Below are 12833 nucleotides of genomic sequence, written 5' to 3'. Positions count from 1 at the left end.
GTCCTATTGGTCAGCAACAGGTGTCTTAATTCTATGTCTGAAGTCAGAATTGGGCCTTTGTGGAGGGAGTCTGAGTTTTCTTTACTCATGACTACAGCCTATAGCAGAGGCACCAAGAACTCTAAAAGAGCCTGCAAAATAAACTACAGAACCACAAGCAAGCATTTTGGGTAAGTGTTGAAAAACAAAGGAGAAGTTGGAGAGCCTGTGTGCTTAGGAAGAGAAGACCTAACAAACTACCAATCAGTGTCTCTCATTTCAGTCTTGGATATAGTGACTAGAGCTAATGCCATGTATGTACTTTATCTTGATTTCAAGTAGTAAAAAAAACTTATCATATGGCACCAGCCATAGGCCTCAATTGCAATTGGGGCCCAATTATGCTAGTTGCTGTAGAAACATGTACAGTTCAGGTGTTGCTGCTGACTCAAATACAATGGATAACGGAGCAGGGGTAAGGTTGACCTGTAGATCACAAGCCAAAAGGCTTTTCGGGTGCTGAAAAATATGAAAACCCTCTTATTCAAACCCAATACTCCTCCATATACAGAGACAAAAAGGAGGTGGAGCCTAAAGGCATAATCCATATGTCATTTATCATTTGAGATAATATTAACACTTTAAAGTGTATTGTGCTAAACTGCACAAAGGCACTTTTGATGTGCAGTGTCCACGTGGGATTTGAGTGGAATAGTTAGTGCACTTTAAATTCACACTACCTATTTTAGACTTACTTACCTGTGTAGACAAGCCCTGAATTATCAAGGCAATCCAGCGTACGGCTGGCAGCAAAGATCAATGTAAACAGATATTCCTAAAATTATAGGGCCAGTTCCTCAGATGGTGTCATTCCATTGACTTAAACAAGGCTGTCAATTGACTTCAGCTGAGGAGCTGGCTGATACTGTGTGCTCTGGGGAAAACCGAAAAGGTGAGACCTGGGAATATACTTGTACAATGTCATCCTGGAATGCGTTTTTGTGCCTGTGCCTTTGGGACATGCTAAATTATCTCCCCTAGGAAGGCAGTGCTGGAAGTATCTATATTCATAGGGTTTTTTTTAATTTTTGTACAGTCCTGACATATTTGCTACAATCATATTGGATTAGATTAGTGGTGTTTCCTCATTCATGTGCCATAAAAATACCAGCTATACTATATTTTAAAGAATATATAATGCTAAGTTATATTTTGGCCAAAGGCTGCATGAAATTTGTATAACTGAAATTTGATAAAAATTGAATATACAACCATCAAAGCCACCAATACATTTTCTTTGCTGATTCCTAGCTGCATTTTAGTAAATATGTCCAAAATTAGCTCTATCCAGACCTCGCTTTCCCCTTTCAAATTGTGGGAAACGTTGCATAGCAGACAGTTGTTGGTGCTCGTGAGGCTTGATGCTTTTCACAGGTCTCTGGAGTGTTTAAAAAAAAAAAATTATTCCAAGGGCTTGCTGACTCAGTCATGTGCATTTAGCATGGTCCTCTTCCCAGATGGGTGGTGCGCAGGAAGATATTTTGACACTTATCTTTGGAGATGTGATATTAGATCACATGCTGCAAAGATCAATGCGTTCCTCTTCACTGGAAGGAGAGTTGTGGTGTTGCGAAGCATGAACATAGTTACTGAAGCCAAAAAGGGCTGTGTGAATATACTGCTTCAACCTGCTGCCACTCCCCATGTTGTAAATAGCACAACTAAGTCCCTGCTGCCTGACGGAACTTCAGCTTGGTGGGGAGATGGGAGAAAGGAAAAGAGGTTTCCAACACAGAATGAATTTCCTTTGATCTTTGTAGTGCAGCAAGAAAACTCATGCCTCTCCCCTTCCACATCTTATGATGCTTCTTAAACTCCCTTCAGTTTATCAATATATTACTGAATATAGAGAGCCCTATACATGAAGTACCCTATTAGATAGATTAGTTGGGTGTGGATGTGATGAACAGGCTCACTAGGACTTTGGTCCCAGCCCCTCTTTGCAGGTTTCCTCCATTTGCACACCTGCACTCTCAACAGAAAAAGTCTAAGAGTTTATGATGCCAAGTCTCATAGCATTGTTTCCACAAAATGCCCTTTGTTGTTTTCTTCTCCTGCCTCCTCTAACATATGTAAGTTATTAAGGAATGTAGACCTTTTGTATGATGATGACTATATGACTTACTGAGCAGCAGACATAACTAAACAAGCACCACTAAGACCGAGACTGCCAAGATATTTTTCATATCACTTTTTAAATAATTTTTCCTTGCTACTATTTAGAAGCCCTAATTGAAATTCATTTCTTCACTGAAAATATTTCCCTTTGTCACAGGTATACGCCGAGCGTTGATCATTGGAGGGTTGTTCATGAGTGCTAGGATATGGGCCTTGAAAATGTCTTACAAAAACATTACAGAAGAATCTGCTTTATAAACAAGCCAAAAATCACAGCAAAGAAAAAAAAATTACAAGGATTTTGCAACCAGAAGAAAAAGCAAAGCATGTCAAATTGTAGGGCTAATAACCTTGTAAACTTCTGTTTTCATGGCTCACAGAACCACTAGTACTGCATTAACTGAAGCATGTTTCCTAGGCCACATGATGTACCTTTGCCTTCAATAGGCTTATGCATATGTCAGATTCAATTACTCTCTTCTAAATGGTGCATATAAAATACGTTTGTAGATCTGGTAAGACAATGCAACTTTTGTGTATATGATTGGAGTGGAAAATAAAGCTGTATAAACAGCATGTCAATAGTAAGACAAATAGAACTAGCAGGTAACTAAAAATTAATTGACTTTAGTGATGTCTCTTACATCTGTGGTGGGACTTCTTAAAACTTTTTCAAGATAAGTGCCCAATGCTGTAAGCAGAACTCTGGTTAATTCAATGAGAATTTCACACATGAAAGGATTGAGTTTCACATGATATCTTCATTTATTCAAAACCAGTTCCAGTCAATGTCAATCAGAATTCTTTCTGATTCTAACCTTGAACGAAAAGTTAGTTTTGGTTTATTATCTAAAAAAATTAGTAACCATTTAAAACACAGCTGCAGTCACAGTTTAAGGGACACTTAGCTATAAATCTCTGTACAGTTTGTTTTTTGCAACAAAAATAAAATTACCATAATCAGAACTCCCTCCTCATATTTAATTTCCTAGCCTTTTTGTTTACAGCTTTGATAGCTTGAATAGATTTAAACGTGTTGAAAGGCAGGAGGCTCCAGAGGCATAGCGAATCTCCTTCAACATGCCACACCATTCTTTCGTCTCGTCATCATACCTGCAGTTAACAAAAATACTGTGAATACAGGTCCACTTCAATTTCTTAGCTCTTTGAGCTTGACCTTTTCCCTCAGACACAGGTATAAAATGGAAAATAATCCACATGTCAAGAGCTCCCAGCAGCCTTTGTGTTAAACTGTTACTACATAAGAGCCCTTCTATCCTCCCAAATAGAATGTTAGGATGCTCGGATTCCTTCCTGCTCCCTTTGTCCCTTTAACTTATTATTGGCTAGGCACCTTGCAGCATGCTTCCCTCATCCCTGGAACAGTCTCCTGGTGCCTGTTCTCCAAGTGTCCCCTCTCTCCCTCTTCCAATCATTCCTCAAACTCATTTCTTCCCAGAATCCTTTCTACCTTCCCACCAATTGCTCCCCATGCCTTAAGTTACCAGAACAATTCTGGAATTGCAGACTATATGGGATTTTTCACATATTTTAGCTAATTCAGATTCAAACTCTAGAATGTGTGTGTGACTCTCCCTAAGGGAGTTTGGTCTAGAAGTATATATGTGAATTGCAACTCATCTATCTATTAGTGTATGTGAAAGTAATAATAGGGATAATACTGTCCATTTTGCTGTCTCTTTCAGATCATCCTGCATCAGAGAACATGATGAGCTAGAAATTGTTTAAGCAACGTAAGAAAGAGGCTTGCAGCATTGTGTACAAGGTGACATTAGGGTACTTTAGCCAAAAAGTCAGAGTGCAACATATATTTCACTTTATGGAGCTGAACAGACCCAGAAATACTGAACCCCACTCTCCTTTTTCTATACTTTGCTGTAGCCTGCAACTGGCGGGATGTGACTTAGAATGTATTGTTTACATTATTTCACCAGAAGGTGGAAGTATTCCCCAGGTCCAAGTCTCACATCTGTATTACTTCATAGCACACAAAGATTGTGCTCGCCAGACACTATGGCAACCGATCCCTTAAAAAGTATATAAATAGTTCATTTATGAAATGAAAGGGTAATACTCATTTGACTTACTCCCTAGCTTCTATAAACCTCAAGGTGAATTTTCCATTTAGGAAATGTGATTACAATAGAACTTACTTCCATATGTCATTAACTTCATTGGGTGCAAATTCCTTGGACTCAAGTTGAACCATAGCAAAACCACCAATAGCATACAGAGATCCATTCAAGTTGACTAAACTGATAGAGCTTCTCTCCTGGGGGAATTCAGACATAACCTCCCACCTATAAGTTATTTATATTAAAAAAAAAAAAAAGCAAATCAGTCAGACAATACTTAAGAAACATTCTGAACAGAATGAAAGAAGTATCTGAGATATCCCATGCTGACAACTATGGTTGGCAGAAACACAAGGGTTAAGGATTTGTCCGAGGAGCCTTAGCACGTGGGAAAGCCCATACCATACCAACACTGACATTCTGCTTCTCCATTCACCAGCATTAAGGCCAAAGTGTGCATGCTCAAGATCCTTTATGCAGGGAAGGTCCTCAATACTTCCTGCTGCAGCCTCCAAAGGGGTGTGTGTGTGTGTGTGTGTGCGCTTTCTGTTCACTCTGTTGATCCAGCATTAACATAATAGAGCAAGAAGAGTCAAGCTAATTAGCATTGTTATGAGTTTTCCACTGCAACGTTACTCTCCCCTGTGCAGAATCATGGACGTAAAAACCTAAAACACTTGCACAGGTAAACCCTATCCAGCAGCAGTGTAAATGCAACAAGAATGTTATACTTTCCTGATAAGATAGGTTTAAATGCAGAATGAAAGTGTAAGAGAGCCATAAAAAATACAAAAGAAGGATGATAGATAAAATTACCTATATTCTGACTTGCTTTTGTCAAGCATTTGGGCAAAATGAAAAATTTCTACAGGAAAAGGTCACAGAGTAGAAGCTAAAGTCAAATATATTCTTCCCTACATGAGTAATTTTTTGGTAAAACTTCCACTTTTTATATTATTAGTTTAATTCTAAATATGACCTGGTCTGGGACAGAATATATTTAACTTGAAGTGTATCTGCTATGTAAAAGATCAGCATATTTTCTAATTTGACTTTATGGATTTTACAGTAATCTCATTACAATTATGACCTACCATAAATAGTATAAGTAGTAATTAAGAGCATGGATTTAAAACTGAAAATCTGCTTGGAGGTTTTATATTAAATAGTAATTATTTGTGAAGCAAATAGTTTATCCTGAATTGTTTCCCCCGACCTTAACACGCACCTTTACCATTTTCCCCACAATAAAATTAATTAAAAATAAGGCAACTTAGTCACTAAAATTCCAATTAAAAAATTGTTTAAAAATTGTCTGGATATGCACTCACTTATTTGTGGTGAGGTCAAAGGCTTCGACGGAGGCTGAAAGGCCTTCTTCAGTAACACCTCCTGCAATCACAATTTTGCCTTTATGGACAGCCACTCCAAACATTGAGCGAGCCACTTTCATGGGAGCCAGATCTCTCCAGTCTCCCTTCTTGGGATTGTATATAAATACCCTGTTAGTACATTTTCTGTGGGGAAAAAGAAAAACTCTAAGCATCTCTGGTAAATCCTTTGGATAGATAAGTTTAAAGAGACACCTCATTTAAGTGGATTTTCTGTGTAATGTATACTCAGTGAAAGAATGACACATACCTAGACCACAGTGTTCCTGCTCATCACACTTATTTCAGATATAGGTAAATGGCTAAACAAAGGTGGGTGGAGATAGAAAGAAGAGCTAGGCACTTTGGGTTTTTTAATGCTAATATGTTAACTAGATCATCCTGATTGTATTTGCTCTTCCAAGTGCATATAGTGTTGTACAAGGACTTTTAATTCTTTTAGAAGTCAATACATACAAGCACAATTCATTGAACTAACTACATGGTTTGATAAACCTCTGTCTGAGCCATGTTAATTATTATTCCTCCTTCTCCGCACCTGAGGTTCTCTCATTTCTAACTTAGACTGAATATTCCGTAGGGAGGGACAAGGCCTTGTGTATTTCTGTAAATCCCCATTCACATCCATAGCACTGGATATAAATGTTATGCTATTTACATAGTGCCATAATGTGTATGGTGCTTTACACACAAGAAAAAATGTCCCTGTTCCATATAGCTTGGTTAAGATGGCATGTGTTGAGGGATGGTAACAAAGAGAGGGGACTGAGCACAAGGATTACTGCAATAAGATCACAGTTGCTTTAGTTGATTATATATAATCCTTACAATGTGTGCATTAACATGATACTGTCACTAAGCCTGGAAGACTACAGCTGATAGGAAGAAATGTGTATTTAAGGAGAGACTTGAGATGTAGAGATGGAAGATCAGGTCAGGATAAGAGGTTATTTGCTTAGGGGCTACAGTGTAGTTTAAGATAATCAAATAATAACACTGTGGACTTTTATTCTTTTGCAGAATATTCTGTTTTGGAGAGATTTATCCACTAAATATGAGTACTGACGTACCCAGAGAAAAAGCTGCAGGGGCAAGTCTACTGTCTGTGCACTAGACATTTTCAAAATGTAATTTATACACCATAGTTCCTTGATTACAAGAGTCAGGGTTTTCTCAAGCTATCTTCCATCGTAGTGGTTTTGTTGCATTAGTGTTTAATGTTGGAAAATTCTAACTCCTGCACACAATTTGATTCTTTATCCTGGTTTATAGGAAAAGTAAGAAGATTTGCTCATTGAGTTCTTGAGTTCCTCATTTTATATCCTGTACATGAAGAGCAAGCATTTCACTTCCAGTTTCTACTGGAATGGGAGGATCACTTTCACTCCAGGAGAATAAGACAGCAGCACCAAGTAGAGTGATGACCATGTCGTATAGTAGACAACCTGCTTTTAGAAATTAGCTAATTTCTGATTGTAGCAGACATCTCTGGCACTTGTCAAACAACCCTATCAGGGTGTCCCAAGTTATTTCTCAAGACTATAGTGCTTTACATTGAGACACATCCTATGTCCACTCATGCTCCTAGTTTCTTACTTTAATGAAATCATCATAGTATGTCTCTAAATACAGTGCTAACAAGGCTTTGCAATTTGGAATGATTAAAAACAGGAGTTTCAGTAGCTGGATAGAGTCATCAATGTGCTGCAAGTGTTTGTCGTGGTATAATCTGACCAAGAAGCTAGGAATAAACTTTTTGTGAAGAACCCAATGAGAAACATTGAGTCATGTATGCACAACAGAATATAGTATGACACAGAAACAAGAAAGCCAGCTAATCAAGCCAATTGGCCATAATAATAGGTACGCAGTACTTTATAATATCATGGATATTTTGTTCTAGATATCATAATGTGATTCCATGTACCAAACCCACAACCAGTTGCAAAAAAAAGTGAGCTTTGATTGCTGAGTGTGAGGACACCCAACTAAACAATGCTACCAATTGCCATGAAATTATTTCGTACTCACTTGTCATCAGTCTTTCCTCCAAGACAGTATATCATCCCATTGTATGAAATTGTTGCATGGCCATATACTTTGAGTGGAAGCTTTTTGGCCTCACTCCATTTTACTGCCCTGGAATTGGAAGATCATACTATTAAGGCAACTTAAATGAAAAAAGGGTTATTTTAAACATGCTCGGTAAACATAAACTGTCAACATACACAGGATCATAGCACAATACCGAATCCAGAGATTCCTCTGTCTGAAGGTCCTTGCCTGCAATTACATACAGTTTGTTGTCCGACTCTCCCAGACCAAAAAGGCATCTGGCGGAAGGCAGTGGAGGAAGGCCTATCCATTCACCAGCAATGCTATCCAGCTGAAAGAACATCAAAATAGGAAATGTCAGGAAAGATGCATAGTAAAAGCCCACACAATGAAAACGGCTGTGTGAAATAGATTTAGATGCAGTAAGTGGATCAGTAGTGCTCCACATTATATTTATTCTAACTGCCCATCCACTGGATCAGCTGACGTGTGCCAACTCTTCCCCCCCCCCCCCCCCCCACAGGATAGTTACTGCCAACTTTTTCCTCTCTATTCTCTCTCCAATACTCCTAGTCATTTTGTTTCTAGTTATTATTAATGTATGGCCTTGGCTCATCGTCCTGCACAGAGGGATCAGCAGAGGATTGCTGCCTATACCGTATTAAGGGTGAGTCGAGTGAATCTGCCCAGCACCCTGCCCATAGCACCCAGGAGGCATTATGTCCCAAAGGGCATGCAGTTTCCCTTTAACTCTGCTGGAGCAATAAGTGCTCCTCCCATGGTAGTGCTTCAAAAGCTCTTAGGGTCTTAGTGTGCATACAGCAGAGTGAGGGTGAATTGTGACTTTTCTACAAGACTTAAAGGAACGGAAAAAAAATCAAATACCCCCCAAGGCTTTGTTTCTTAACAAACCAGTCTCCAGTCCCACTGGTCATATTACTGACTTCTCATCAGACACAGTCAGAAGATTTTGTTTCCATTCACTTTTGCTGTCCTGTAAGCAGTCACAGAAGAGGAACAACGGGCAAACAGAGGAAAGACCGTGGGATGTTTTCAGAGACCTACCTACATGAGATTGATTGATTTTGTTTCTACCTATGTCCTTACATAACCCCCCTCCCTGTAGTATCTGAGTACCTCCCCAGCAGTTAAGAATAGAAATCTCTCTTTTTCTTCCTTGCTTTCTAGCCTATAGACAATAGTGTGAGTAGTTTATAGTGGAATTTTTTATTGGTATGTGGATGGATGTTTTGTGTGTCTGTGTGAGGTTTGTATTTAGCTCTGAGAGGTGAGGTGCATGGTTATTCTTGTCCCTGTGGAAATGAGTTCCATAGTCTAGGTCCAGCTCTGGTGAAACTTCTGGCTCCAAAACTCACTAATTTCCCCAGTTGGTCAACAGTTTATTTGTTGCAGTGGAACTTGGGAATTAATGGACACAGATTCCTCAGGTAGTTAAGGCCAGTTCAGGCAGATCTTTGCATATCAGGACAGAGGAACTCTTGCATCCTATTCATTATAGCTGATAACATAATCAGTGAATCAGCAATGTAACTGGTGTGGGGAATTTCCTTTTGCGTATAAGCTCTGATGGAGTAATGTACAATTAGGGACAAATTTATCGACTGGCAGTAGCTTAGTTTTCTCCCACCTTGCCAGGCACTGGTAAGGCCAGTGAAGCAGAAGTGGTGGAGAAGCAGGGACTCATAAGGAGTGGAAATGTTATAGGTCTACCATGTTAAAACTTTGAAGGAAACAATCACCAAGCTGGTAGTGCAGAAGAGTAGAGATATTTTAGCAGTGAGCAACAGCAGCAGCATTTAGGAGTAGCAAAGGGTGGGTGAATGGAATGGGGACAGGAGGGCAGCAGAAATTCAGGGCATGGATCAGGGAAATATGTAAAAAAGAGGATTCTGGAAATTACATCAATTACTAGCCTCACTCCTGTGGTGTGTGTCACTAAAAATCCCATGATGGAATTATAGCCTGATAATTCAGTTCTAATTCTAGATTAGATTTTCTGAAACCAACGTAACACTGGCACCGCAAGCAAATTTTTGTAGCAACTCTTGTACTTCATTGATTAGAGCTTTCCGTCTAGGTAAGGAAATGAAACAGTACTAATGTAATCTCTCTAGAAAACTAACAGTTCTTTCTAAAGATTGTAACCCCACTCATGACCTTAGAATCTGAATGCGATATATTAATCCATAGCTCATGAAACAGTTGCAATAATTGCTATTTTCAATATCGGCCAATGACTTTAAAATTATATAACTCAGTATTGCCTTGTTATACCATATGCTAACAAAGGATCCGATCTTGTACTCCTTAGGCTAATTGCCCACTGAAGTCAAGGATTTGGAAACAGAGCATACCACCCAATAAATCAAGAGATAGTTGAAATACCCAAGGGTACAGAATGTAGCTGTGTATCTAAAAACCCCAGGATAAGTTTGACATAAGCATACTCCTTGAGCTTTTTTGTGTGTGCTAATTTTATATCATCTGTGTCACTACAGTTAAGGCTCAGCCATAGTTTGTATTAATAAATCTTACATTTATATGGATTTAAATGTCCACATTCACTCTAGGCTGAAATATGCTATTTGGAGCATTATTACAGGCTGTTTGCCAATTTAAGAAGGTTGTATTTAAACTGACATATCTCAAATTACTTCAAGCTTTACAATTTTGGAAATCTGCCAGCCAGCAACATGGTAGGACACCTACTGATTTTTTTTTTTTTTTTTTTGGGGGGGTGGTGGGGAGAATTAAACTGGTTAGGACACTAAGGACCAGATTTTTAAAGGCATTTAGGAACCAAAAGATGCAGAAAGGCCCCTAGGGGGATTTTCAAAAGTGCCCAGGCACCTCTGATAGAAATCAATAGGAGTAAGGAATCTAGGCATTTTTGAAAATCCCACTAGGTGCATCTTTAGGTGCCTAAATACCTTTGAAAAATTGGCCTTAAGTGATTAAAACATGTTAACTAAACTTTAAGAACTCACCTAGGCCTTAATCCTGAAAGACACAGAGAACATGCAATTCCCATGGGCTTCTGCACTGGATGCTCAGCACCTCTTAAAAATGGGCCCAAAATGCAGATTTTAATAAAAGCTTTTGTTTTAATAGGAATCAGTTTAATATAGAAACCTGCCATTAAGGCATCTGTTAAAAGCCAAGCAAGTTGAGTGAAAGACAACATTTGTCCCTAATGGACTATGCTGTTCTGGGAGGAATTTCAAAGACTACAGCAACAAGTAAACTTTTATAGGAAAAATCATGTGACTGAAATTAATGAAATCAAACATTACCCTATTCGATATTTAGAGTTAAACCTAAATACTCTTCAGTAACTTGCAGAAAGTCTGTTTTTCATGTCATGCTAACACTATACTGATGTTGAGGCTTATACCTGGAAGAAGTAGGACTGTAAAGGCTGATCCTTGTTCTCCTCATCCACATACAGTCCTCCGACGACATACACCTGATTTTGTTTGGTGACTATGCTGGAATGATTTCTGGGAATCTGTTCTGCCAGGGCTGCCAGGAAACATTCATTCTCTACAGGGTCATAAGCCACTGCAGCTGTGTCATTGACCAGAAGAATAAGGTCTTTGACAAACATACCATGTCTCGGAATGTCATTGAGGTATCCAGGGAGTAAATCTTCATCCCCTACATCACCATTTACTTCCCCTTCACCTGACTTTCCCTTGCTTACAGTAGGTTCAGGCAATTTTCCAGCAAAGGCATCCTTAATAACCTTGATTTTTTTCTGAAGATCTGAGTTGCTTTTGATTATATCATCCTTCTCAACATGCTCCTTGAAATATTTTTCTGCCATAAGACGAAAACGAATGCAGTCAAAAACTTCTCCCAGGCTCTTTATTCTGTTCTCTTTGTCTGTTCGGACCCATGTCATTACTGCTTCAAATACCACTTCTTCCTTTTCTACATTTAAGCTGTCAGGTGAAATAACTGAGATGAGCTCATGGGGGGCAAGCTGCATGAAGTCTTCTTCTTTGCAAATTTGCACAAAGTGGTCTGACACAAAGTCACGGGCAGACAATGCAAGTCTTGGGCAGTCAAGGAGGAGACCTAATCTAAGGATGGCTAGACAATTAGCAACAGCAAGTCTTTTCTGAAGATAGGATACACACACAGTGAATACAGAAGGGATCTGAAAGCGGCTGGCCAAAGCAAAAATATCTTGCACATTAGAGTCGTTGAGATCAATACTTGCAGAGTAAAGGTACTTGACAATCATATCCAGGACGCTAGGGTCCACGTTGTCGAGAACTACCTCCTTTTTTTTCTCTTCACTTTGCTCAGATAAGAAATACTCACGGAAATAAGGACTACAAGCAGATAGAATCAATCTGTGGCAAGGTAAGCTTTTATCACCAGCTTTTAGATAGCAATCAATGAACTTTTTCTCATCCAGGAGTTCCCTGAGGCCATCCTGAAGAAGCGTGGATTGGTAAAGTCGAAGCTCTTCAGTGAGTTCCCTTTGGGAATCCATTTTGTGAATAATATGGGTGTGTGGGAGGAAACTGAAAGCTTTAGCTGTTGTCAGCACTAAGGTCTGCCTGTAAAAAGGCAGATCAATGTGCTTTGCCCAGCCTGAAGTCTCTGTAATTTAATCCTTCCAACTAAATATAGGTACAGCCTCTTACAAGTTGGAATTTAGGCTGGATGGTGGTATGGAAAGAAGAGTTGCTCTTGCAGCTGTCATAGATTGAAAGAAACAACTGTTGCTTTTAGTCACTAAGGGCAATCATTATGCATATTTAATCACTGAAACTTGCAGAGTAAGATATAATGCAATGTGAGTAAGGATGGCAGAATCTGGTCTTTAAGGAAATAGCTATGAATCAGGTCTCAAATATAAACACACTACAGAATACTCTGAAATAAAAGTATTATCTGCGAAGGGTAAAGTTAGCAGCTATGATGTTATGTCTATTCACAGTGGATTCACAGAAAATGTTTTTTAAAGAGATTGCTTCACAAAAGTTGCCCAGTATGAATGTCTGGTACTTCATTATGAGTAAAATTCATTGTGATTCATTAGAGACAGATATTTTGTGCTAGGATGTTTTTTCATACTCACATATATCATATCTGAAAA

The 12833-nt window shown here is 38.9% G+C and overlaps 1 protein-coding gene across 1 annotated transcript; it reads right to left on the bottom strand.

Moving 5' to 3' along the window:
* Window positions 1–2903: 2903 nt before the first annotated feature.
* Window positions 2904–12738, bottom strand: KLHL41 (kelch like family member 41). Its single transcript, XM_007056593.2, has 6 exons — window positions 11115–12738; window positions 7873–8030; window positions 7676–7783; window positions 5585–5770; window positions 4332–4478; window positions 2904–3270 (listed from the first exon to the last, which is right to left on the bottom strand). The coding sequence occupies exons 1-6, from the start codon at window positions 12222–12224 to the stop codon at window positions 3159–3161; spliced, it is 1821 nt and encodes a 606-aa protein (XP_007056655.1). The 5' UTR covers window positions 12225–12738; the 3' UTR covers window positions 2904–3158.
* Between the last annotated feature and the right edge of the window lie 95 nt (window positions 12739–12833).

The sequence above is a fragment of the Chelonia mydas genome, chromosome 11 (genome assembly GCF_015237465.2).
Source record: "Chelonia mydas isolate rCheMyd1 chromosome 11, rCheMyd1.pri.v2, whole genome shotgun sequence".
NCBI lineage: Eukaryota > Metazoa > Chordata > Testudines > Cheloniidae > Chelonia > Chelonia mydas.
The sequence above is the reverse complement of the archived record's forward strand: the minus strand, read 5'-3'. Positions and strand labels throughout refer to the sequence as shown.